The 27627-nt window shown below is 35.3% G+C and overlaps 1 protein-coding gene across 2 annotated transcripts in view; it reads right to left on the minus strand.

The window, feature by feature from the left end:
• Positions 1-582: 582 nt before the first annotated feature.
• Positions 583-27627, minus strand: part of LOC139985118 (NLR family CARD domain-containing protein 4-like) — a 273181-nt gene continuing 246136 nt past the window's right edge. Inside the window, exons 7-9 of one of the 2 annotated variants that reach the window (XR_011799294.1) lie at positions 8776-8811; positions 7038-7082; positions 583-5599 (exon numbers count right to left, since the gene is read on the minus strand). Coding sequence is in view for 1 of the 2 variants with exons in the window: in XM_071999337.1 (XP_071855438.1) it covers positions 7068-7082; positions 8776-8811 (51 nt within the window). In the remaining variant the exon portion in view is untranslated. The remainder of the gene's footprint in view (positions 5600-7037; positions 7083-8775; positions 8812-27627) is intronic. The other variant, XM_071999337.1, reaches the window with a different exon arrangement.

Consider the following 27627-nt stretch of genomic DNA (forward strand, 5'->3'; position numbering starts at 1 on the left):
AACTGGGTCCATTTCTTGAAAGGTTGTTATTCGAAACAATTTTACCGGGTTATGTTAACAAAATAAGCTAGGTTGATTGTACATTGAAATGTCGAAACTGTAACATATTGTCCTTTCGTACTGGTCATAATTAACATCCAAATCAAGTTAACAAATATACAAATTCATCTGGTTAGAGTTTGAGGGAATATGACGTTGAAGATGACCTCAACCATCTCAATTGTTACATCACATATTAGTGTGCTTGCATTTACATGGAACGCCAAACAATCCGGAGTGCTCATGGAAGTATGTATATAGGGCCATAGAATATAAATGTTATGCATCCTCAAATCAGGGATCTTCAGTTTCATGAAACAAATACCGAGGATAAAACTTAGGAAATAATCGCAAGAACCTGCTCCACGTAACCATATTGAAGACACCTGGCTACAAAGACATTGACGTTTGTGTATAGACTTAACAGAACCTTCAGGATAACTCCAAGCTTGGGAAAAAAGATATTGGTTGCCATTACAAATATTTTAGATTACATCTTTAAGTTAGTACATGTGCTAAGATTAACACTGCAGTAGACTATAGTCAGCAGACGAAGAAAGGAAACGGACCACAGAACCTTTGATCTTTTTTATTTTGTTTATTTTAGTCGATATCGCGATTCCAATGCGGTTCTGAAGGGACAAACAAGTTATAGACTCACTGCTTTAGTATATAACACGACATTCAAACACTTTGATATATATTGTCAAGGTGTTATATGAGTATGAGTCTAAATTAACGTAGTTTTGACATTTCTTTTATTCAAGATTGTACAGGTTAGCGTGACTTATCAACTCGACAAAGTCATATGTTTGATGTGTTGTCAAGTTTATTGCAAAGCAACATCTCCACAATTTCCTGAACATCTGAAACTCGAAAAGAATATATAATATTTATTCTGAATTCGTGCTGTACTGACACAGTAGGTCTGCATCTTGGTCTTTCAAACCACCAAACAATTCATACAATAAAAAATGAGAGTAAAAATTGTCAAATCAAACTTATCTCTGATGGTTTTTGTAGTCACAAGTTACATATGAATTTGGTACAATTAAGTTACAAAATGTAGACCAGACTGCAACAAACTAAATATGGGTGTATTCATTTTTGAAAAAAAAAAACGAGGACATGTTGTAATGTATGCCAGGTACAATGTAAGGTGTTTTGAAACGAAAACAACGAAACATAATGAAAGGTCCGTGTAAATACTCTATAGTAGGATGACGGAACGATTAGCAAAAATTGACTTTTACAAGTTAATCACGCAAAACAGCTGATCGAATATGAACTGTATGGCTAACCAACTATATTCTTTCATATAACCTTTGTTCATTATACAAACAGATCTCTCATTACCTTTGTTTAATCACACTAATGGTAAATACGGTAAAAGAAAGCAAAAAAAAAAAACGAAAAGGCAAAAGAATGAAAAGGGAATAGAAATTCACAAAATATGAAAACATTTACCGGATATGATATCTAAAAATTTAAACAACTAATCATGAAGGGCGATTTAAAGTTAATTTAAAATGTTCCTTTCTTAGCAATTTGCTAGCGGAAGATAATTCCAGAAATGGTTACAATAATATGTGCACAACGAGGGGATAACATGAAAGGACATGTTTGTTTGCTTGTAAGAGTCTTAAAGCTTGGGCAATTAACGCCAAACATAATAAACTGCAAAGACATTGCAACAAGAAAATACAGATATTTTCATGAAATTCTTACATTGTCTAAAAAATTCTAAAAAAGAAACCTATGATCAAATGTTTCCAGTGAACTGCTGAACTACTATTGGTCCCAGCCATGATTAAAATACAAGACCTACCATATATAGAAGTACGATGATTGATTTCAAGCTTCAGTACACAAAATGTTCAGATTGTCCTTATCTTGTTCGAATTATAATTGAATAACGTAACAAACTCGTCACTGGATTGTCTTTGATCGGCTGTAATGGAACTTAATGAAAGATACATAACTAAAGTATACATGAATATAAATGTCTAGCTTGCGTAGTGATAAGATAAAGGAAATTACGTAGAAAGCCAATCATAATAAATTAATAAACTGATTATATACCAACTATTAATGTTATGTAATTATCATTATATTACGTAATATACACGTCATCATAAACTATACCACATATTTTGTGTACAGTGGGCTTTAAAATCCATAGATAACAGATTGAACAATGAAAATAAACTAAGGCAATACCTGAAAAAAAAGCCCAAAGCACTCCCCCCCCCCTCCACCCCAGCAAATACAAATAAAAACAAATCAAATATTGAAATTAAAACTGGTAGCTGTAAGTGAATGTAAATGATGTATAAACTGGCATTACTTGTAGCAACAATCTGTTACTGTTTTAGTATATATATAACACGACATTCAAACAATTTGATAATCTTTGCCAAGGTGTCATGTGAGTGTTAGTCTAAATTAACGTAGTTTTTGACATTTCTTTATTCAAGATTTAACAGGTAAGAGTGACTTATCAACTTATTGACTTATTGCAAAGCAACAACTCGACAACGTCCTGAAGTCTGAAACTCAAAAACAATATACAATATTGTTTTCTGATGTCTTGCTGTACTGACACAGTAGGTCAACATCTTGGCCTTTCAAACCACCATACAATTCATAAAATAAAAAAAATTGGAGTAAAAATTGTCAAATTAAACTTTTCTCTGATGGTTTTTTGTAGTCACAAGCAAGTTACATATGCATTTGGTACAATTAAGTTTACAAAATGGATTCCAGACTGCAACACACTAAATATGTTTTTTTTTCAGAGTTTAACTTGGTTTGAATGACATAAGAAACTGCAAAGACGTGTGTTAACAACAAAATAACGATATTTTCATGAAATACATTGTGTAAAATATTCTAAAATAATTTATAAATTAACTGATTAAGTAAAAAATATTAATGTTATGTAATGATCATGATATTACGTAATATACACGCCATCGTAAATCATACCACGTATTATATTTACAGTGGGCTTTAAAATCTATAGATTACAGAACGAACCATGAAAAAAAAACAAAGACAAAAGCCCCCCAAAAAAGACGCAAAACACCCCTACTCCCCCCGAAAAAAAAAATTTAACAAATTAAAAATTAAGTGAATGTAAATGATGCATAAACTGTTATTACTTGTAACAAAAAACTGTTATAGGAAATATTTAAGCTAAAAAATAAGAAAAAAAAAACAAGTAAATGACGAAAATGTCGAAATACAAAAGTAAGCATTGAAGGTTAAACCATTTGACTTAGAAGTTATATTGTTAGATTATGCAAACAGCTTTACAATTGGCTATTCTCTGTCAAAGATATACAATTGATATCACATTGATCTGAATACACATCAATCCCCACCCATCCTCCCTCCCACCCCAAGGTTCACGAATTTCAAAGTGATTATTCTGATCCGTCTTGGACGCTGAAAACGTTAGATAAAAATATGACAAATGGGTTTCCTAACTTTAAGTTAGTTAGGTGGGACCAATCGGCTCTGGCTCTGGCGAGGGGTACGAGGCCTTTTAGGATACAGCACAGTCACCGGGTGGACTCTAAATTAGGTTGATTCTACCTGGGAGGGATCCTAGGTCTTGGGCGGAGGTCAAGCTCTCTACAGTCTCATATTTTTTCTGTTTTGTTTCTTGATTTTTTTCTGCTTCGAAACGTTGAAGGTAACTGTTTGTACTTATGCCTACCGTATTAAATTGTATCCACTTTTATATATTTTACGGTTCCTCCCACATTTTTTCTACCTGCAGGGCTACATTCCGTCCATCTCGAACAGGATTACATCCCCTACCTATATTATATTTAGTATTTTCACATAAAATCGGAAATGAACGACATAGAAGAAAAGCAAAGTATCTCGAGATAGCCTAACAAGACAGAAAAAAGAGCAAAACATGAACTGATAATATATGTTAAATAAGTAAAGATATAAGAATGAATAATTAATGATACTAATACATAATCAAATTTAAAACAAAATTGTCACGTACATTTGATTTGACCACAAATTTGTGTATTTTGGGTCAACTTGTAATTTCCAGAATCTTGGGACAACTTGACATTTCTATTATCTGGTGGTAGCGTAAAGAGTAGTTTAACGATTGACTTTACATGTATCTAAAAACAAAACTATTAACGAACTGAGACAAGAATAACACTCATTGCCTCTGATTTCAGAACTATTTGGTATTACCATTACGTAACATCAGTATTGTATTACAATTAAGTAACATCAGTATGGTTGTACCATTAAGTAACATCAGTATGGTATTACCATTTAATAACATCAGTAAGGTTGTACCATTACGTAACGTCAGTATGGTATTACCATTACGTAACACCAGTATGGTATTACCATTAAGTAACATCAGTATGGTTGTATCATTACGTAACATCAGTATGTTATTACCATTATGTAACATCAGTATGGTATTACCATTACGAAACATCAGTCTGGTATAACCATTACGTAACATCAATATGGAATTACCATGACATTACATCAGTTGAACTCTTACTACGTAGTATATTCTGAGAAAATGCAGCAAAAAAAAAATCATAAATTACATTACAACGTTACATTTAATACTCCGTTTAGTGCAGCATGCGAGTACAATTACACATTATCACTTGTTAATCCATTTAATGTAACAAGGAATTATACATTCATTATAGTATGTATCAGTAGTTGATCCGTCTAATATAACAAGGAATGACACATTCGATATATTATTTAGCTTTAGTTAATCATTGCATGTTCATAACTTGATTATAACCTACATTCACTATGATATTACGCAATGACATTTAATCTATATGATAAAGAACATTATAACACATGTTCTATGTCTATATAACAGCAGTAAATCCGTTCCATATGTCACATGAATGAACAATCGTTATATGAAGAAGTAGCAGTTAATGCGTTCTATACGTCACGTGTCTACAACAACAAAAAGAGTTCAGCAGAAATGGAAGGCAAGGTTCTCTCAAGATTTATTTTAATGTTATTTGAAACGAAAAGACGAGCATCGTTGATAATTAATATCTACTTCTAAAATATGATAAGTAATCAGAAAGTGAAACACGGTTAACCAATGATAAATGATGAATTGAACACAAAGATTGCGGGACGTTGGTTGTTCTCATGCGCGTTAGATCGACAACTTAACCAAATGGCCCGGTCGTTCTGCAAACCACCTGATTGAAGATGGCAGACGTTGGATTAATATTATTAAGTATTGTGAACCTCATAATGTGTAGAATCTTGGAGGAGGTCATCGGGCCAACATGGCTTAGACTATTGATTGGTTAACTAAATAAAACAGTCTGCTATGGAATCTCCAGAGACATTACTGAGAAGAATGTCAGTCTATCTGCTCTCTCTGTCTTTCCACCCCCCTCCCCTCTCTCCCTTTCTTTGTCTAACTGTCTCTCCACCTCTCTGTCTCCCTCTCTCTGGAGAGTACACGTTAGACGGTCTGCTGTTCCTCCTGGAGATAACTCTAGTTCAAATATGTAACCTAGAAAGAAACAAATTATTACTGTTCAAAGTGTTGTCACCTCGACAAACTGTTGCAGTTAATGAAGGGTTGACACAAAACAACATATATCACCTGCTACACATACTAACGGAGATCCCTGCAACACATAATAACAGGCATCACCTGCTACACATACTAACGGAGATCTATGCTACACATAATAACAGGCATCACCTGCTACATAGACTGAATGAGATCCATGCTACACATAGTAACAGGCATCACCTGCTACACATACTAACGGAGATCCCTGCAACACATAATAACAGGCATCACCTGCTACATAGACTGGAAGCCACTCAGCGGTGTTATGTTGTTCATATCAAATTAAAAGTAACAGTAACATTTAGGACTGCACAGAGGAGTCATCATGAATTTAGCATCAAAGGGAACATTCCAGAAATGTAGCTTATTATAAAGGTGAATTTACAGAAAACATGATTAGCTATGGAAGGAGAACTACAACCCAATTTGTTTTATTTGACTTTAACAAATTACACAATACTTCTGCCTAATGTCACCATTTAATTCATTCTCACACTTAATCTTATCTACTCAAATACTCTTCCATATAGCGGCAAAATAATACTAGTGATTTAGTATTACTAAATCTATTATAGTCTATTATACAATATAGTAGAATCAGATTAGTCGAATGTTTGAAGGAAACATATTATTTTAGCCTCTTGTTAATTTATCAGTTACAGCTTTTTGTTCTTTTAAGTCATATTAAGGCGTCATTACAAAATGCGATGGATACGGTCCAGACAGAGACAAACATCAAATAAAATGATAGCATTATTCATCATCGGATTACGCTCGATCGCTAGACTATCATGACATTAGTGTTTAAATGCATAAATTAGCTCCTTTTATCTACTAGTTCCCCGCTAAATATAATGATCAAATAAAACACCATTATTCTTGCTATCAGTCAATTACTGTTAAGAAAAATTGCCAAAGTATTTGAACAGTTACTCAGGTTGCACAGTTTAAGATTCGTGATAAGATCATTAAAATTGTTATTGTTTCTTTTATTCTAAGCTCGATATTATAAGCAATATACAAACATCAGCTTGTTTGCAATTCAAGAGGCAAGCGACCCGTGAGACAAGAACATTCCATTTACTCAACAGACATAGGCTGACATGTTGTTATATACATATAAGGAGGAACATTTGATAGTAAATTATCAGGAATTAACACTAACTCTTAGACAATTTTATTTTTAGATATATTGTTTATTTACGTTGATCTTAAAGATTGGACTAGCTTTGTTGTCTTCTGCCCTCCATAGTTGAACTTCTTATTCATGTTGTATATGATTAAGTGTAAGGCTGTCTCACCAAGATAAGCTCTTGTTTACTTATGGAATATAACGTAGTATTACTGAAAATGAAATATTCGATATTCTTACTTCTTCATCCGTATCATAACCAGATGAACTCTAGGCTCTGTAACCCTGCAAGAAGGAGAAACAAATAAGCATACATAACTTAATAAAACAAAGGTCATCCTTATTACAGTGCGCTTTATCCCTTAGCCAGTCCTCCACGTACATAAAAAAAACTGAAAACAAAACTATAGAGACTCGAATATTTATTTGGAGGAGCATTGAACACCCATTTAGAACTCACTTCCAACATTATATAGTTACAAACAATTACAAGATTGGAACAAATTCATGTATTGCGAGTTTCCGTTTCCTCCAAATACAACTAACCAAATGAGTAAAGTTGCAGACATGCGATAACTTCTTCAAAAACGTCAATCATATTTAACGCACGGTAAAGTAATCTCAAATTGATGGGAATGTTAGATATAAACAGGGCCTTCTTATTGTTAATTTTTGTTAGAATTTTGCAAGTCATGGCAGTTACTTTTGTTTTTGCTGGATATAAATTTACAAAAAGGTTATCACATCACTGGTTACTTCCGGTTAACAATCAATTATGCGACCAGAAAAGTAAGGTCATATAGCAGGCTAGTGGCAGTGCCTAACCCAAAGTAAACTTTAAATTATACTTATATGTATGTTGTAAATATCCATGGGAGAAGGACGGAGATTACACATTGCCATAAATATGCAAGTACAGTAGCGAAAATGGGTAAACAGATGGAATAATGAGAGGTTTGACGTACTTTTGCTTGAAACTAGATCGCACATTGTAAAACATATGAAACTGGAGCAGGTTAAGTGTCACGTGTTGCAAATTAGTTGACAGATATAGTTGTTTTAACTGCTTATTTTCGCCCTATTGTTTTTACTTTAAAATTTACATGAATCTAACTTTCCCCATATGAGTTGCAGAAATAAAGTAAAACGATGAAATGTTTGTGTATTTATATTATCATATCTCTATTCTGAAAAAAAATGAATGAATGTCTCGTTAAATACAAATTACCTATTTTATTTTATTGCCTAATATATAGTTAGTTTCTCTGTACAGTAACAGTATAGAGATTATTAATTAATAACGATGTAAATTCGGACGTTGAAGGGTGAAAATGGCAGCTGTATATGACAATATTTTATACGTTGTTGACGGTGTAATGTTCGACATCCAATAGTAATTGCTTCCTTTATCCATAAACATGAAAATAGCTACAGATCTATAGGTAATTAATCAATATTGTTCCTGCATCGCCGTGGTTACACCTTACGGTTATGTCTAAGATGTCTATATACGCAATATATCAAGATGTATTACAACTATTAAACGATGAGTGACTTCTTCAACTCCACGAAGAAAGTTTGTGGACCAAAGACGTCTATGCAGAGGGATGGGCTAATTTAAATTTATATCCAACTTTGGGTAACATAGTCTAGATTTAGACGTTTTTTAAATATATTTTTAGACAATCTACCTAAACCTTGTAGTATTTAGAAGTCTATCCGTTTCTTTATATAGCAATTCTTTGACTGTGTGTGCGGAGGGAAGATTATTTAGGCAGCATCTAAACTTAACATTGAGAACAGTGCTATCAGCATTACGTGATATAAATTCCCTGTTCGATGCACATCAGTTATAAATCATTCCTGCCTGATGAGAATCAAAGTATAATACTATTTGGTCTTATTTCTTTTTTCCACATTAATTGACACCTCCTGCCCGTTACTAATTAACAGGAACATGAACATATGTCTCTCTTACCTCTTCTCCTGGTAGATTGCCATTAAGGTCACAACGCTGAAAGGAAGAGAAAGTTTATTATCTTGAGATTTTGAAATTGTTTTTAGGAAAATATGAAAAGACTAAGCAAAAAATGTATAAGTTAGAATGATATATGTTCACAAATATCACAGTAAACTATCCCTGACAGATAAACGCACATCTGCATTAAGCACACTAAAGTCAATGTAGCAGACAGACTCGTCACTGTAAGATGTACGGACTTAATAACATGAATACACACATCAGCTTTATAGGGAAGACAATATTAAATTTAAACCCGTTATCAATCACTGAGTAACGCCATTGAATATTGAGTGACGTCATAATGATGAACTTCTTACTGAGATGATCAGATGTATACCATGGGCGAGAGGATGAGGGCAGTATTCAAAGATAGAACTATTTATACGATCCTCGTGGTTGAATCGATGGAATGTACAAACAAAGTATCATCTTGAATATCCCATGAAGCAGTATTTTGGTCACTCTCCCTACCCCCCCCCACCCCCACTCCATCTTACATAATCTGTTGCTATCGTATATCGTTGGCAATCTTTTAATGATATCTATGAAAGTTTGGGAGATGCAGTTGAAAGATAAAATCTCGAAGAGTAGTAACAAGGAAAGATAACGATAGTTCAAATAGATTAGGGATCTGTGTTGATCTGTTATTGTTGACAAATTTCATGAAATATTGTGGAATTATATTAACCCTGCAATAGTTTATGTATTCCATATTTGTCATGTCACGTGCGTATTTGATATTTGAAGTTTGTAAATAATTATTTCATGAATAAATATTTCCATCCTTACTTTGATCCTTTAGTCATTGCAGTGTTAATTAACACAGTACATATTGCAATTATTTCTTCAAAACATACATATACATTATACCCATAACATTATACATGTATCAACAGGAGAACGCATTGTCAAGTGGTAAACGTATGTTATTTCATATAAGGCTATTTAAACTTTGCCTCACTCTATGTTCCATCATAGGTAAGTTTAGACCAGTAAGGGCCGACTGTTTGTTACTTTTGAAATTAGCAGTTTGTTATAGTAACCAATACGCTCTGTATATTTCTCAGACCAGTGAGCTCTGCCTTGCATTATCTCTATGTACTGACTGGACTCGGACTTGGTTTGGTTTGCTCATATACTCTATAGAACTGTTCGGACTCGAGAGTACCATACTTTGACCAGATAGTCTCGGACTCGGCTCGGAATCAGGAAAGTTGGCTCAACTACATCAGAGTGTCTCTTATACTATAAGCTACATACATATTGAATAGTTCTGATGGAAAGAGTACTTATAATGATAAAAACCATGAGAGGATACAAGGCCATGATGTTGCATTATAGTATCGTCAGCGCTTAAATATAATTATGGATATACAATAGTTAATTTACCGGGTGGTAATTGTTTAAAACTCAACCGCATTACAAGTTACTTTGAACACCACACCCCTCCCCCTATCTGGCCCAGGCTCCTTCAAGAATCTATTTTAATACACAGTAGTTATTCAATAGACGAAAGAAATAATGGTAATATTTTGAACCATTATTACTTCATATTCACCGTTGCCATTTGTTGTATCATATTGCTGCTGCTTATTCATAGTACTGTACATATAGATGATGGTACAAAAAGACGTTTCTTGAAAGCTAAATATAAACCTTACATTTAATATTTTAGTTATTCTTTAAGTAGTCATCTTTCCTCATTTTTCTAGTATGTTAAAGTACATCAAATTCATGCAACCTACCTCAAAAACCAAACGTGTTTCTTTGTTTCAAGTTAAAACCAGATCTGCCCTCTTATATATAATCCTACTGGGACCACACATTTATGTCAGTCACGTATATATATATATATACATTTATCTAAATAAATAATGAAATATAATCAATAAGGATCCCTCAAATCCCATTACAACTGAAACTATTAGAACCGAGTAACATTTACTAACTGTTGTATTGCTGCGTGCAGTGACGTCAGACGTAAAGATTCTAGAGATGAAAAGTATGCATCGATATTTTCACCTATAATTTTATTTTACTGAGACGGTGTGGAAGAGAGACACTGTAAGCATGATAGATTTATTTCGCTTTATGTGTTTTCATCTGTCTGAATATTCTCTATTTTAAAATTGAGAATGTTCATTGACTCACAAGGCAATTACTTCTATAAGGAGGACATATGGGGGGGGGGGGGGGTTACATACAGAGAAATAAGAAGAACAACAATTAGGAAATAGGACGAAAGTGCTAGAGTACGAGCGTGGAAGGGAGACTTCATTTATTGTTGTGTAATGACCGCCTCCCCCCCCCCCCCATCTTATTTTATATGTACCATACCTCGCCACAAGGGTTTGTACGATTTACATCCTAAACAAATACCTCCTCATCATTGGACAAATGAACATTTATCTTTAAATATAATTATCGTTACTTCAGTATGGGGACCTAGCCCCTCCCGTCCCCCCACGCCACATTATAATCTCTAAGGAAGTTTTTGTAATCTTTGATATGATAATTTCAAATAACGAATCAAACCAGAGAAAGTATGCTATAACGATAATTAAGCAATACATATATTTTTATGACCGATTGTGTTTAATTGAGTTCAAGGTTTCTGAATAAGAATAATGTCTAAAGTGCGACGTGTGATATAACATGAACTAACACTTCATTAATGCGCACACATCTGTCTAAACATTTATGGTTGTATAGGGTTTCGTTTCATGTTAAATAAATAATATAATACAACAACGGATATGGCTGATTTAGGAACACATGAATATGATTCAATATTAGATGAAAGGGTGTTGAAAGAGAAGAGTAGGGACAGTTTATAGTAAAATATTAAAAGTAGTTTTCTAGCCGCAACAGAAAGTTGAACAAAATAGAAAGCTTAGGACGATGAAATGGTGATGAAACTTCGTAATATCGTCACAGGGGGTTATAACGTAAACAGTGAGTCTGACAGGAAGGAGACACTTGACAACATGTAACATTGCGCCCATTTCATGTCAATTTTTATATCTTAAAGTTAGAAAATCACCAAGACTAGTTTGAAGTCTATATAGCTTTTCATACTGTAACATTTCATTCATGTAACCACACATGCCTTATATCCATAGCGACTACAATAGAATACCTATAACAATATACTATATTACAATGTGTTGTCTCTTATACCAGACAGTCGTATCGGTAAATCAGCTTAGTCTGTATTTAAGACAAATCCCTCGTCAAAGGTGATATTTCAGTTATAGCATTGCTTATACTATTTTGGTCGCGAGGGATAATTCTTTCATCGATAAAGGTGTATCAAAAAGATATAACTAGATTAAAACTCCTCAAAATTATAATCTGTAACATTTACAGCTCTTCCTTTAACAAAGTATTCCTTTAAGCGTTTGATTGGACAATTCCTATTGTGTTAAGAAGACATTAACTATTCATATGGAACACCCACCATCCTGCACCTAAGGGTATTTTAGTTAAAGCCAATAGAAATGTACACAATCCTAATATCTTGTCGAAAAATGGAATAAAGCCATTCAGAAATAAGTTTCTTTGTTTTGCTGTAAAGTTTATTCAAACAGAGTGACTTGAACCCTTTTTTTTTAGATTATTTTTAGTAACATCGGTTTTCAAGTATTTATTAAACTTTTACTTTTCTTTTCTTACATATTTTGTATTTCGTATTCTTTGGTTCTCATGTTTGATTATTTGATATGTATACTGGAGGTGATAACGGTAATGAAATGAAAAATATATCGGGCGTTTGTGATAAATTCGAGCTAAATATTTCTTACGGAAGCTCTTAGTGTACATGTTATTTTACAACCGGATAGCAATAATATAGTGAACTCTGAATCTGACCGCTTGTAATTAGCATCAGCAGGTGATGAGAATAGAAACAACTTCAGCCCCAATTCTTACATGTATAAGAAGGTGAAGCTAGTATGTACATAGGTTATGACATACATTTAATAGGTCTGATTTAAGTTCCAAACATCGGTAATGATTTACTCCACAGAGCATATCTGGTGCCACTACAAATATATATTTGCAGGATCTTTTTCTACAGTTTATTCTAAATCACGAATATAGCATTTTCACAATTTACAAAATAGTCTTCAATTTATTCATTTTATTAATAGACGTTTCACATCTTCCTTCATCTATATCAATCGCCAAAATGTCCAGCATATGCATTCTGGAAAACGGTGAGTCTGATGTACATAGGCAATTTCGTTTATATATGCACTCCAAACACAAATGATAGGTAATGAAACCAGTTTCTGATATAATTTTAAAACCATGCAAAGAACAAAGTTACATCGCGCTGCTTTGCATCGGTCACCATCCGTTACATTACCAGTTCATCCTCATTTCTGACCTACAAAGTATAGGTATAAATGTCTTATATGCATTAGTGTAGGTGGAACCGTCGCATAAACACTTATCTTGATAACTTTGAGTTAATAATTGAGTAAGATTGAACTTAGAAGAAAGCGTAGCAAAAGTGGACTTTTACAATTTCTATACTTTGTGTTGTTTTTGCTACAATCTGCTGGTATGTTAACTTGATTATGAAAGGAATGAGAAGTACTTGAAAACATAATGTTACTTCAGTCCCCCAGGGAAGATTAAAGTAAGATTTGTTAACAAACAAATATCTTCGACACAAAATTTGTGGGACACAAATTGTCTAAAGCTAGATAAACGACAAATATTTCACTGATTAGGAGCAATCATGTGATTGTGACAACATATCTAGATATCGTAGTAAGTTTCAGGGAATCCAATAATTCTGCAAATATTTCACGGTTCGGTCAATTTACAACCTATGACGTGATAGGCAGCTTTAGTTAATGGAAGACCAACTTCTCCTTACACCAGAAAAAAAACAAGAAAATGACCATAACCAGTGAATACCAGGGAGCCTGCTACAAAGACCAATATGCAAGGGCAGCTACAGTAAGCTACAGCATCGGCTAAACGGACTGTTGTTACGACTGTTGTATGTGTCATGATGAGCATTTGCCCCGAAATTAAATGATCATAAACAAGAACGGTATAGCATGATTGACAACATTCTACGTTTGTCTGCCGTTCTTGCTGCAGCACAAGTAGGTAAACACAGTGTAGTACAGCTGTACGTACACCGCGTATATACTGTTCATGGAAGCCTACGATTGTTCTTGCTTGTTGTTTCTTCACTCCTTTCTCTTCATTTAATGTTTTTAAACAGTAAATCTGTTGAAATTTATGTATATTTTAGTATGGCTGACGGTAAAAAGCCATGGGATTTTGAACCTGTGCGTAGGAGAACGGACATGACATTGGCTGGGAGTTTTTTTGATGTTATGTTGCCTACATTCAGCAAATTGCAATTTAAACTCTCATCCATTGTTGAAAGTTTTAGTTGCATTTGCCGCATGTAAGTTGAATGTAGATTTTTGGTTACAGGATATAGATACCACAGGGACTCTTCACCAAATTCCTATACACCAATCGGTACTTATATAGCCCGAATGCCACAATCCCTTTTCATACATGATGAATATATTGATATCTTTGTCTCTCCGGTTCGTTAACACCAGTCAAACCGACATTTGTGGTTATTTTCTGTTGTTGGAAGGGTCATAATTTAATAGACATACATTAATTCGATACAATTCCAAATAAATAAATGCACAGAGATTCTAAGGCTTATCATGTGTACTAATGCATGCCTACTACAGGCTTCACGGTATGTTGTAACTTTTACCTGTAACGTTACAACACAGCTGACCTCAACATCCATTGTGTATCGCAACGTTATTACTAGACCTAGGCCTACGCTACACTATATGCACATACGAGTATACGAGGCGACTTTTTAGCATTGGAATGTCATAATAATATCGTTAATATTCTAATCTGTCAAACTCCTCGGAAAGTCTTTCACTATTTGGACGTGAACCTGAAGGTTTTCCTATGCGCAAACATTGTTGGAATTGCGGTAGGTCTCAACCTCTTTCAACCCTTACGCTGCAGACATGTCCGTCTCAAAACAAGATTGTGCAAAATGCTCCTCACTTGGAACTTGAATTTGTCCATTCTGATGTTATGTATCCACGCACGACATCTTTCTGGGTGGCAAAAACATTAATTCCGAAGAATTTGTAGGCTAATTAGAACAGCCGAAAGCTTGAAACATAGGCATTTTGACTACTACTATAATCACTAGCGTTGTTTTGTGTTTTGTGTACAAATAGCAAAGTGAGGATTTGACGTCACACGGTCAGGGGTCAATATGTTAATTATGCCAGTCTCGTACATAGGATTCATACTTTTGGCTTGTATTTCACGATTTTTCTCGATGCTGGTATAGTAAAACAAGCTGCAAATGACAGGACACTCTTTATGAATATTTTCTTTAGAAAAACAATTGTTTTGGGTGCCACCTGAACCAATCTTTTAAGATATTTGTTAATGTTATTCATTTTTAATACAGCTAAGTTTTGTTTCAGAAGAATAATACCAATGTTTCACGAGGATGTATAGTGGTTTGTCGGAAACATTAAGCAGCGTCGGTTATGTTAATCATGTTGTTTCAAAGTCATACACGCTACTAATTTTCTACTAAATGTTGAAATGATATGTTCGGTTGTTAATTACTACACCAATGCTCATGAATTACTTGCAGAATGTTATTAAAAAATATATTTTAAAGGTATGTATTTCTGTTCACTTCCAGATTTTTATCAGTTTGTTTCTACCTTTGGAATAACGTGGTACAAATGTTTACGTGAGTTGTTCCTGTTTTATTTGGCGCCCTCAACTCTTCACCCAATCCTAGACACTAATGATAAGCATTGAATGAGTCTGAAAGGTCCAGTTGTGGCAATATAATATCCTTAAAAGTTGAAGATAATTATCAAGATACAATAACCGATGATAAATGATGAGTATTTAAATCAGATTACCAGTTACCGAGTATACCGTAGTTGGAACGACTCCACTACAACACCCCCCCCCCCTTTCCTCCCACTCCATATCCTGACTCCTTCAAAATCGTGTAATTTATATATGTTTGTGTCTGTTCAAACACGATGGAAATAATACGAATATGTGTCTTATATTCATATTTTGTAAAGTGATTGCATATGTTTTGGTTACCATGGTATCCGTACAACAGAACAACAAAGCGGGTTAGTAGAGCTGGACATACTACTACAGTTTCTTTCTATTTTATAATTTATTCCCATTTAACACGAATGCAATAATCACCATCTCCTCAAACCCCCCTTCCCCTCTAAAAAGAAAAGAAAAAAAGAGCATTAGTTCGGAATACTTGCAATGTCATTAATGAAAATAGCTCCTCTTCGGCCTTCATATATACACATCACGAAGATCATGGCAAGCATTACCATTCAGAAGAATATACTAGAGTTTATTGGTTTCACATAAAAACCAGACCCGTGCTTTCATTATATCTAAGTCTGCTGGACCCATACACTTATGTCAGTCACGTATACACTAATATGGATAAATAAGAATTTAAGCAAATGATCCTTCAAATCCCCTGCAGAATTTTAAGGAACAAAGATTATTTATGAGACAGATTTAATTACAAAGGAAGAATACCATCATGGATATTTGTGTTGTTTCTTCTACAATCTGCTGGTAGCAAACTTGGCCGTTAAGGGAAAGATAAGGACCATGGAAACAAAATTTTACTTTATTTCACCAAAATCACACCAGGTTAGATGAGAGTAGGCATGGATTTTAATGGCTTGGAAATAAACAAATAAAACATGGCAATCAATTTGTTGGACACAATATTGTCTGAATTTGATTAAACGATAAATAACTCACTAGTAAGTAGCAGCCATTGTTCGTAACAACATATCTACATATCTAAATTAGTTGCAGGGCTATCCAGTTATGTGTGTACATTATTTTGATTGTTCAAAGTTAAAACCTATTAACTAACATGAAGCTTTATTTAATTTTATTAAAACGTCTACCCAGTGACTTAATTATCAACTTTATTTGAGTTGAACATTACGAAGGTCAATGAACCAAGTTAACGTTCTGTGCATTTGACCACTGGCAAAATGCCATAGTAATAGTTAAATTTAATTTGATTAGCCTATTACTTGATCAAGACCAAAAATTTAAAGTAATATATATAAATGAAAATCGTAATGAGTTGGAAAATCAAGAACAGTGAAAAAAACTTTCATATTTATAAATATATATATATATATATATATATATATATATATATATATATATATATATATATATATATATATATATATATATATAAATATATATATATATATGTATATATATATATATATATATATATATATATATATATATATATATATATATATATATATATATATATATATATATATATATATATATATATATATATATATATATATATATATATATATATATATATATATATATATATATATATATATATATATATATATATATATATATATAGGTAATATTCTGCGTAGCACTGAGAATTCTAGTGAAAAAATTGCAAAAATTGCAAGTGCTAATAAAGAAAAGAAACACAACGTTTCGGGTATAAACCCTTTAAAATCCAAAAATAGACTTCTTTTCGGACTTGGCACCTTATCCCCTTATGGTTTAAACTCCAAATTCGATTTGGTGTAAGTCCTTTTACTCTGCTACTATTCGCTTCTTTCATGTGTGTGCATTGGACCATTTTATCTTTCTATATATATATATATATATATATATATATATATATATATATATATATATATATATATATATATATATATATATATATATATATATATATATATATATATATATATATATATATATATATTGGTGTTACGTCTCACACCAACAAAGAAAACTAAAAACATATGTCCATGTCAATTTAAAAACAGTGAGCTGGTCCGGTAAGATACAGGGTCAATTAAACGGTATGTTACAACATAAATCAGGAGTATGGCTGTAAACGAAACAGTACGTAGTACGTAATAATACGCAACAGTACGTAGTACGTAATAATACTACATACGTACGTGATATTATTACGTGCGGAAGTAGTATTATTACGTACGTACGTAGTAATGATCACGTATATACGTAAAACATACCACGTACGTACGTAATAAATATCACGTACGTAATAAGAGACACACGGGGTGACATTCAGGTGGAAAAGGGAACAATAATAAAAGAAATCTGACCAACGTTTGGAAGCAGGAGCAAGAAGATGTCTGTAAATTTATGTTGTGTTACGTTCTTTCTATTTATCACAATCTCAAATGCTGCCATCAACTAAGTGCATTTTACCGATTATGTTGCATCTGCACTTGTTGGGTTCCATCCATTTACTTTTTGTGATTCTGTCAGTGGATTTTTTGGAAAAGACAAGACTCGACCATTCAAGTTGATGGTCAAAGATCAACAGTATATACAATTATTCCAACAGCTTGGTGTATCTTTTCCTCCATCAGATCAGCTTATTTCAAATTTGGACAAATTTGTGTGCCATATGTATGGCCAACAGAAAGCAACAGATGTGAATGCCGCCCGATATAGGATGTTCCGCCTTGGTACTTTTGCTGAAGAGTCACTTCCTCCAAATAAAGACTCCCTCATTAAGCATATCATGCGTGCAAATTATCAGGCACATATATTTCGTCGATGCCTAGAACAGATCCCAGAGATACCCTCTCCAGCTGGAATGGGATGGAAAGTAGAAGAAATAGACGGGGTAAAAGACATTCAGATTGATTGGTGCAGTCTTCCAGCAGCTCCAGATGATATCCTTGAACTCACTTATTGTAGCTGTAAGAAGGGAAACTGCAAACTTAAGCCAAACTCAGATGTTCAACTTCCAGCGCAAGTAACCTGCTGCAGTGAAATTGGGATGATGTGCACGGAACTTTGCAAATGCTCCGGTTGTCAAAACTGCCACAATGAAGATTCTAATATCTCTGAGGAGGAAGGCCTAGATTCTGATGATGAGGACTAATAACTTAACATTTTTCAACTTGACAAGTTGTTGGAAGCTACCTGGTGGTTTTTTTTTTGGGGGGGGAGGGGCATTTAGCTCAAAAGATTCAAAAATTTTCAAAAACAGCTTGATCTAAAGTTTAATTTATTTTCACAAAAAGCAATTTCAAGCTTTACGGTTCAGGACAATGAAACCATGCTCAAATTGAGCAAAATAACAAATTTTACCATCAAAATCAAGTTACAACTGACTACCCTAAAGCTGTTTTCTCTTGTTATTAAGGTGTTAATATGAAAGTGCCTGAGAGACAATGTCAACATTTTAACTGAAATTTAGGGGAAAATAGAAATGCATAAAAACTTTTGAGCAATTTTCTTTCCATTGAAATTTAGCATGTCAAAATATGTGCAAACATTAATCAGCCACACTCTTAAAAAGGAACTTGTCAAAAAATTGAACGATTTTTTTTAAAGAAAGAATCATTCTTGGAAAAATGGTACTTTGGAAAATTAATTCTAAATTGGGCCATTATTTGCACAGTTTAGGGGTGGGCATATCTTCTGTAAATTAATAGTGCATATTTGATTTGGGATGATGTAGCATAGCAGAAATGCTGGGCACTTAACTGGAATGGACTGGTGTCCTTTCCTGGGTCGGTATTATGTTAAAGTGATAGGAAAAGAATTGCAGAAAAAATATGAGCAGTTTTTCTTTCCACTGAAATTTTGTATGTCAAAAATATGCACACATTGATCAGCCACACTCTAAAAGAGGATTGTGTCAAGAAATTTAATGATCATCCTTGTTAAGTGAGAAAGAAACATGTTTGGTTGAAAGGTGCGTGAGAAAATTTATCTGAAATTGGGCCATTATTTGCTCATGGTTAGAGGTGGGTACTTTGCTGTAAATTAATAGTGCATCCTGGATTTTGGATGTAGCATAGCATGCTTTAGGGCCATGGAGGAAATGAATGCAGGGGAGACAGGATGGACTGGTGTCCTGTCCTGGGGAGGTATTATTACATATTGGGAAGGAAAATAATTGCATTTTTGAAATTTGAATAGCTTTTCTTTCCATTATAAGTTTGCATGTCAAAACATGCTCAAATATAGTTCAACCAGGGAATTGGTTCAACAGCGCTTTAAAAAATGAAAGTGTCCAAAAATTTAAAAGCTTGATAAAATGAAATAAATCGTGGGCCATTATTTGCTCATGCTTAGTGGTGACAACTTTTTCTTGATTTCAGTTTATGAAGCATGCTGTTATGGCTATTGATGAATGCTGGGGAGTAAATCAGGAATGGATTATTGTCCTCTCCAGGGGAGGTGTTAACCCACATCTTTTTGCTTCACAGAAAGAAAGGATATAAGCATCAGCCTTTGCAGTCATCAGGATGGGAAGGGATTTAATTTTTTCCAAATGAACGAAATGATCAGAGATTGGTGTTTTTTTTTGTGTGTAAATTACTAGAAAAAAATTGTATTTGGGATGATGTGGCCATATTTCAGGAAAATTGAATATTTTATTTGGAGTGCTATAAAATTCTTTCATCAGTCCCCACCAGGAGTTTTTTTTTTATTGTATTTAATAGTGAATATTGTATTTGGAAGGATGTAATCATTCTTTCAGGAAAATTGATGAAAGGGAGTCTTATTTTAGCAATGCGAGGAGGTTTTATCTCTCATATTCTTGCCCCTCAATAGAGTGGATAAGCATCTGTCTTTTGAGTCATCAGGCTTGGAAAAGTATTTTACTTTTGAATGAACAAATTGCTCATAGTTTGAGTTGTAGCAGTAAAATTTGGTTTGGGAGGGAATATAATTCTTTCAAGACAATTGAGAAAGGGGTGGTGTAATGTTAGCCATCTTCACTATGAATCTCACTTTAGCCAGAAGGCAGCTTAAAAACAATTGTTAAGATCCCTTTGTCTTAATTATGTGTCTAAGTGAACTGCCTTAACTATGTGTCTAAGTGAACTTGTTTAATTCAGTTGAAAAAGAGCAAATCTACCATTATTTTTTTTTGTATGAATAAAACCTGCTTATACATGGTATTTTATTGTTAGTGAACTTGCAAAGTTTTGCATCTGCTTAAATGATTAAACAAGCCTTCAAATAACATTAATTTAACATGAGAGAGTAACCAAATGAAACAAATCTTATAAACTTCATGTATTCATAATTTATTTATGTAAGCACCAAATAAATTACATCAAAGCATTTTGAAAATCTTTATTCAAAGGAAGTCCATGTTACAACCTGCTCAGTCAAAATCTTTAAAAACAAAGATGTGGATGAAGTATTGAAGATTATTTGAAATTTCCTTCCTTTTTGTTCTCTACCATATTTACCCAATCCTTCAACTGACTAAAATGGCCTTAATTAAGTATATAATAGGATTTTTAATCATTAATGCTTTTTAGATTTAACCAGTTAACAATGTTTTTTGACTAACTAACCTAATTAACCAATTAATTAATTAGCTAACATATTTTAGCAGTCATAATTCATTTATGATTTCATTCAAGGTCTGAAATAAAATAAAAATTGAGTGAACTCCCATGAAACTAACAGTGTTAGTGTACTTTCTCACTTCAGTAAAACAGTAGTAGTGGAACTGGTATATGGGTTTTAAGTGTGGCAATTTAACTCCCTTTTTTATGAATTTTCTTCTCGGTTAACCACAACCATGCGTGGGGATAAAGCAATTTGTGATTAGCAACTCCTATTTCATCATTCTGTGATAAATTTATCCCCTCCCTCCATCAGTTGCACGGAAATTGAAAACAGAGCACATAAATGCCCTATGTACCATGGCCTATACGTTGCATCTTTACAAACTGAAACTACTAGAATTTAGTATCCTTCACTCATTGCTGTATGTTTACACGCAGTGACGGCTGGCGAGATTTTTTTCCCAGCGCGGTAAAAGCCATCATTTGCATACCTCGCTTCTCATTGGCTGGGTCTTGCACTTTTGATGCTGAATTGGGAAGTTCTTGCTTACGCTATACGTGTGTGTATGTATATTAACATACACGTGCACGCAGTGGATCGTGATTCGCATACACGTACTGTATGAACTGGCACCTGTCTTGAAACAACTTGTTAAAAAATGTGTTTAAATGTTTTTCTTGCTTTTGCGCGGACTTGTTTGTGTACATTTACATCCATAAGTTCGTAAAACATGATACTGCGACCATGGATTGTGAGTGTACACGTCTCATTGTAGATGACTGTGCTTCTTTGAAGGTAATGATTACTTAGGTTGATGATCCAAACCTGAAAAGCCAATAAATCGAATAAGTTAGTTTTGACAAGGGTGAAGCTTCGAAGTGATGGTGGAACTTGTTGTACAGAGTACTGCGATGGCAATGTACGCATATAAGTACCAGGCGTTTGCTTGCTTCAAAACTGCTTTAAAACATTGGACAGCTTGACCGTTTATGGTTGACTATTTACTTGAGATGCTTTTAAACTTTAAACTGATAGACTCTTAGTTTTGAGCATAGACATTGACTTGATTTTCACACTTTTGAACCCTTGGAACGGTTTATTATGACCCTTTGTCACGGTTTTCAGATAATATAATACGAAAGATATCGGCCTAGTATTTAGTCATGCATGTCAGCCTGTACCACTGCCACTGTGAATTATAGTTATTGAACACAGAAATTGTCTTACGTTCATATTATATGGTGATTTTTTGTATCATCTTCAAACTGTTTCGGTTTGATTTAACTTCTTTAAATTTACAGCAACAGAGTTGTGCGATACATAACCACAGACCCTCTACACCCGTGACATAACACACGGCCAGGTCGATAACGCGGAAACCGCGGAAATCGATAAACCGGGTTCGGTAATAGAGATACCGGGTTCGATATCAACGGTTTCCGAGGTTTCCGCGTTATCGACCTTGCTATATAGCAAGGTCGAAAACGCGGAAACCCCGGAAACGAGAGGAATTTGTCAAGGGAGGGTGACAAAGTCTTTTGGGCGCATTTCAGCCTATATTCGCCAAAAAGGGGTGCGGGTTTAAAGCTATTTCAGTAAATGTAGGTCGAAAACGCGGAAATCGTACTTTTACAATGGACGAGTTAGAATACTTTGTCAAGGGAGGATGAAGAAGTTTTTCGAGCGCATTTCAGCCAATATTCGCCAGGAGGGGTGGGAAAGGGCTAAGGTTTTTTTTTATACTAAATGCAGGTCGAAAACGCGGAAATGTTTTTGTACACAATGAATGGCGAAAGAAGAGGATTTGTCAAGGCGGAGGGTGAAGAGTTTTCGGCGCATTTCAGTCAATATGCGCCAGGAAGGTGATGGAGTTGTAGGCTTTTTCCCTAAATGCAGGTCGAAAACGCGGAAATGTTTTTAACAAAGGCGGAACTAGAGGAGTTTGCCAAGGGAGGGAAATGAAGTGTTTTTTGGCCGGCGCATTTAAGCCAATATGCGCCAGCAAAGGTCTGGGGAGGTGGGTTGAGGCTGTTACACTAAATACAGGTCGAAAACGCGGAAATGTTTGTTAACAATGGTGAAACTAGAGGATTTTGTGGTGGTTATTCCAGACATTAATCAAAGAAAATGGGACGTAGGCTATTAATATCAGAGCTTAAGTATTTCGTCATGGCATAAGTCTCAGCATACCGGTTCTTAAGCTAATATTTGAGTAGAGCTTGATAAGTACTTCATACCCGACGAATCTAAGTGTTTTCTACATAACGATATCTCAAATAACATACTTAAAAGAAAGAAAGGTACAATGGAAATTTTCTGATATAAACACGTATAGAAGTAAAACATTAAGCTTTTTTCAAGGTCCCGTTACACTCATTAAAGAAGTAATGATTTAGTGGTCATTTTAATTGGTCAAGCACTCTTTGGACCGGGCAAGACGCATTATAGTACCCTTCTACAATGTCTTTGGAGTTCATATGACTCATTGGTTGGATGGTCCAAGGCGTGCTGGTCTTGATTAGGACCCAAATGTTTTTCATTCGTTGTCCCGTACCACTATTTTAATAATTGATTATTTAGTTGTCATTTTAATTGGTCAAGCACTCTTTGGACCGGGCAAGACGCATTATTGTACCCTTCTATAATGTCTTTAGAGTTCATATGACCCATTGGTTAGGTGGTCCAAGCCGTGCTGGTTTTGATTAGGGCCTTAAGGTGTTTTTCAGGTCCCGTTACTTTCATTTAAGAAGTGATTATGCAGGGGTCATTTTAATTGGTCAAGCACTCTTTGGACCGGGCAAGACGCATTATGGTACTGTTCTAAATTGTCATTAAAGTTCATATGACCCATTAGGTAGGTGGTCCAAGGCGTGCTAGTCTTGATTAAGGCCTAAAGTGATTTTTCGTCAGGTCCCGTTTCCGTTACATTAATTTAAGAACCGATGATGTAGTGGTCATTTTAGTTGGTCAAGAACTCTTTGGACCGGGCAAGATGCACTATGGTACCCATTTACATTGTCATTAGAGTTCAAATGACCTAGATAAACCTCTTTTCCACGACCAATGTTGAACATCTTGTAAGAATGCATTCGTCTGGCCATAAGTGTTACGTCGATACCATTGTCGAATAAGTAACTGAATACCAGTTACTCATTCGCGAACGTCGAACGAGGAACGAGGAATAAGTATCTAACTTCACACCGGTATTCCAATACTGGGGAAGATGGCAGGGTTGCCAGTTTTATTGTAACGCAATCGGTCAAATAATTGTAAATGTGACTGTGTCTTACTTCTAATAGTTCGCAACTACAAGTTCATTCACTTCCTCCGAATCGTCCCCCAAAACATAGGTTTTATGTATTCTTTTCATAAACGAGCAAAAGCTCCTTTGCCGTCCCCTAGCTGTGAAAATTCTCTAGTTCCGCTATTGCACATACGCACCTTTATATATACCGACAGGGTGGCCCCAGAGGGGGAGGGAGAAGCGGGGTAACAGTCCCCTTCCCCTAGTCGGGGAGGGCTAGCCCCCTGGTAGGGGAAATTATGATTTCGTCAGGGAGCAATGAAGAACAAAATATATTATTGTGCATTTCTTATCATCATAATGATCATTCTATGATAAAGATAAATGTAGGAAAATCAGTCCCAGACAGGTGTCAGCCACACCGACATACGGGCTTCAAACTTCTCTCATATACCAATAAAGACACCACAAATTACCGCGCGCTTCGGCAATATTAGATCTATATATATACATATACATAGCAGTGGCGGATCCAGGATTTCGCCGAAGGGGGGGCCCAGATGGGAAATGCCTAATCGTCGTCCTGGGGGAGGGGTCTAAAGGGGAGTGGGTGCCCCCCTCCCCTTTGGGAAAATTTCACAAAATATGGAGGTCCTTGGTGCAATCTGGTGCTACTTTTCGTGAAAGTTTGGAGTAAAATTTATTTCCAATAAATCATGTATTCATGGTTTGCCGGGCATATATTTGCAATTTCGAGCAATGAGCTGGGATTTACGTCTTTGGGGAGTAGGTGGTGATGCAAACTACTTTTTACCATGCTACTCCAGGCCATTTCATCTTGGATGCCCCCTTCCAGATGGAGACTATTGATGCAGTCAGAGTGCCCCTCTCACCTTCACTTTATCAGAATGATGGTGTACTCTTTTTGCAAATTTATTTTACAAAAAATTACACGCACAGTGGCGTAGCTAGGATTTTTTGAGTGGGGGGGCCATGGGGGCTGTTCTTTCTTGTGGGGGGCGGAGTTGACTATCTAAGCGGAGCGCCACCTTGGTTGGCGCGGAGCGTACAGAGAAAATTTGAGATTTCAGCACCCCCCAGATCGCAGGAGATGGCACCTGTGAGGCAAAATAGCAACCAAAAAGATGTGCAACTTTGGTGACAGAAATGCAAAAAAAGTTTTTTCTCTTTCATGCTGACTGGCCTTGCCAACTCAGCCAGACTTTTAACTTGAGGGAAGTTGGCATCATTTGTCGTTTCAAGCTGTCAAGGCCTTTCTCCCAACTCAAACCCCTGTGGGCTACCGGTAGATTTGCAGGATATGCCCACATGTGGACTTAAATAGCATTAAAGGAAGGGGGTGGAAGACTAACACGCATCGATGTTTCGGTAATGGTCCACATTGATGGCTCGGTGCTTATTAGGCCATTTATTGGGTTTCTTGAGGCAGCTGTCATCAGAATCTGGCTTTTTGTGCCAATCGATGACCGATAACATGTATTGGTATGTAAATTTCTTCTTCATATATCTAGCAACACTCTAAAAACAAATGAGTGGATTTCATTCCATTGGAGTGATCACTCGACGCACTTCAAATTAAGAGTAAAATTTAACTCTATTGGAGTTAACCCTCACTCCTAATATGAGTGAATATAACTCTATTAGGAGTTAAGATTTACTCCAATGGAGTGGAAATTCACTCTTATACCGGAATGTGCTCAGTGATCACTCCCATGGAGTGAAATTCACCTATGTTTTTATCAGTACAGTACAGTGCATATCATCATAGACGTACGTACGTACGTACTACGTACGTTCGTATATCAGACGCACTCGATACCCACGATACGATACGGTCCTGGAGAAACTATTTCCACTCATCATTTTTTAAGGCGATACAGTAGTGAGTATTGAACAGGCACAGCCGCATGTTTGCAGGAAATTCAGAATTCCCAATATTTTATATCTCTACCAGTAGTGAAAATCATGTTTCGACAGTTTCGTGGACATAAAAAGTTGTTTTGTGGAATATTCAATGACATATCAGGGGCGGATGCAGGATTTGTGACAGGGGGGGGGGTCTGACTGGTCCAGCCGCGCCTGAACGTAAGACTATCTAAGCGGAGCGCCATCATCGGTTGGCGCGGAGCGTACAAGAAAATTTTTGGCGTTACAAACCCCCCAGATGGCCGGAAACGGCACTTCCCGAGTATTCTAAGCAGCATGTACCTAGCCTGAAAATATGGATCTCATGTCTGCAATTTCAGGCCCCCCGTAGCTACGCCACTGATCACGCATGGGGCACTTTCCCTCGAACGCGGTAAAAAAAAAAAAAAAAAAAAAATCAGGATTTTCCAAAAGGGGGGGCCCGGGCCCCCCGGACCCCCCTGGATCCGCCCCTGCATAGATATGTATGTGTAAATATATATACATATATATGTATGTGTAAGTATGTATATATATATATATATATATATATATATATATATATACTTACACATACATATACATATATAGCTCCCGTGTCGGAGAAATCCTGGAACCATCCCTGCATACGAAATGGACGTTAACAAACATTACTGAGTTTTCTGCCTGTATTTAGTGAAAAAAAGCTTCAAACCCAAACCCCTCTTGGCGCATGTTGGCTGAAATGCGCCCAAAACATTTTTTTTTTTTACTTTTCTGCATGCATTTAGAGAATTTCCGTCATTGGTAAAAACAAAATCGCGTTTTCGACATGCTTTTAGTGAAAAGACCTCAACCTCACCCCTCCTGGCGCCTATTGGCTAAAATGCGCCCAAAACACCTTTTCACCCTGTCTTAACAAAATCATCTAGTTGTGAAAAATGTTGTGAAAAAAAATCCTCGTTTTCGACCTACACTAACTGAAAAAAGTCTCATACCCCACTCCATCCTTGCACATATCGGCAAACACTTTTTTTCCGCGTTTTCGACCTGCATTTTGTGATAAAAATCTCAACCCCCTCCCCTCACGCCTTCCTGGCGCATTTTGGCTGAAATGCGCAGGTCAAAAACATTTCTTTTCCCTCTCTTAGCAAATTCCTCTAGTTCCGGCTTTTCTTGAAAACATTTCCGCG

This window comes from Apostichopus japonicus, chromosome 17, assembly GCF_037975245.1.
Source record: "Apostichopus japonicus isolate 1M-3 chromosome 17, ASM3797524v1, whole genome shotgun sequence".
In the NCBI taxonomy this organism is placed as follows: domain Eukaryota; kingdom Metazoa; phylum Echinodermata; class Holothuroidea; order Aspidochirotida; family Stichopodidae; genus Apostichopus; species Apostichopus japonicus.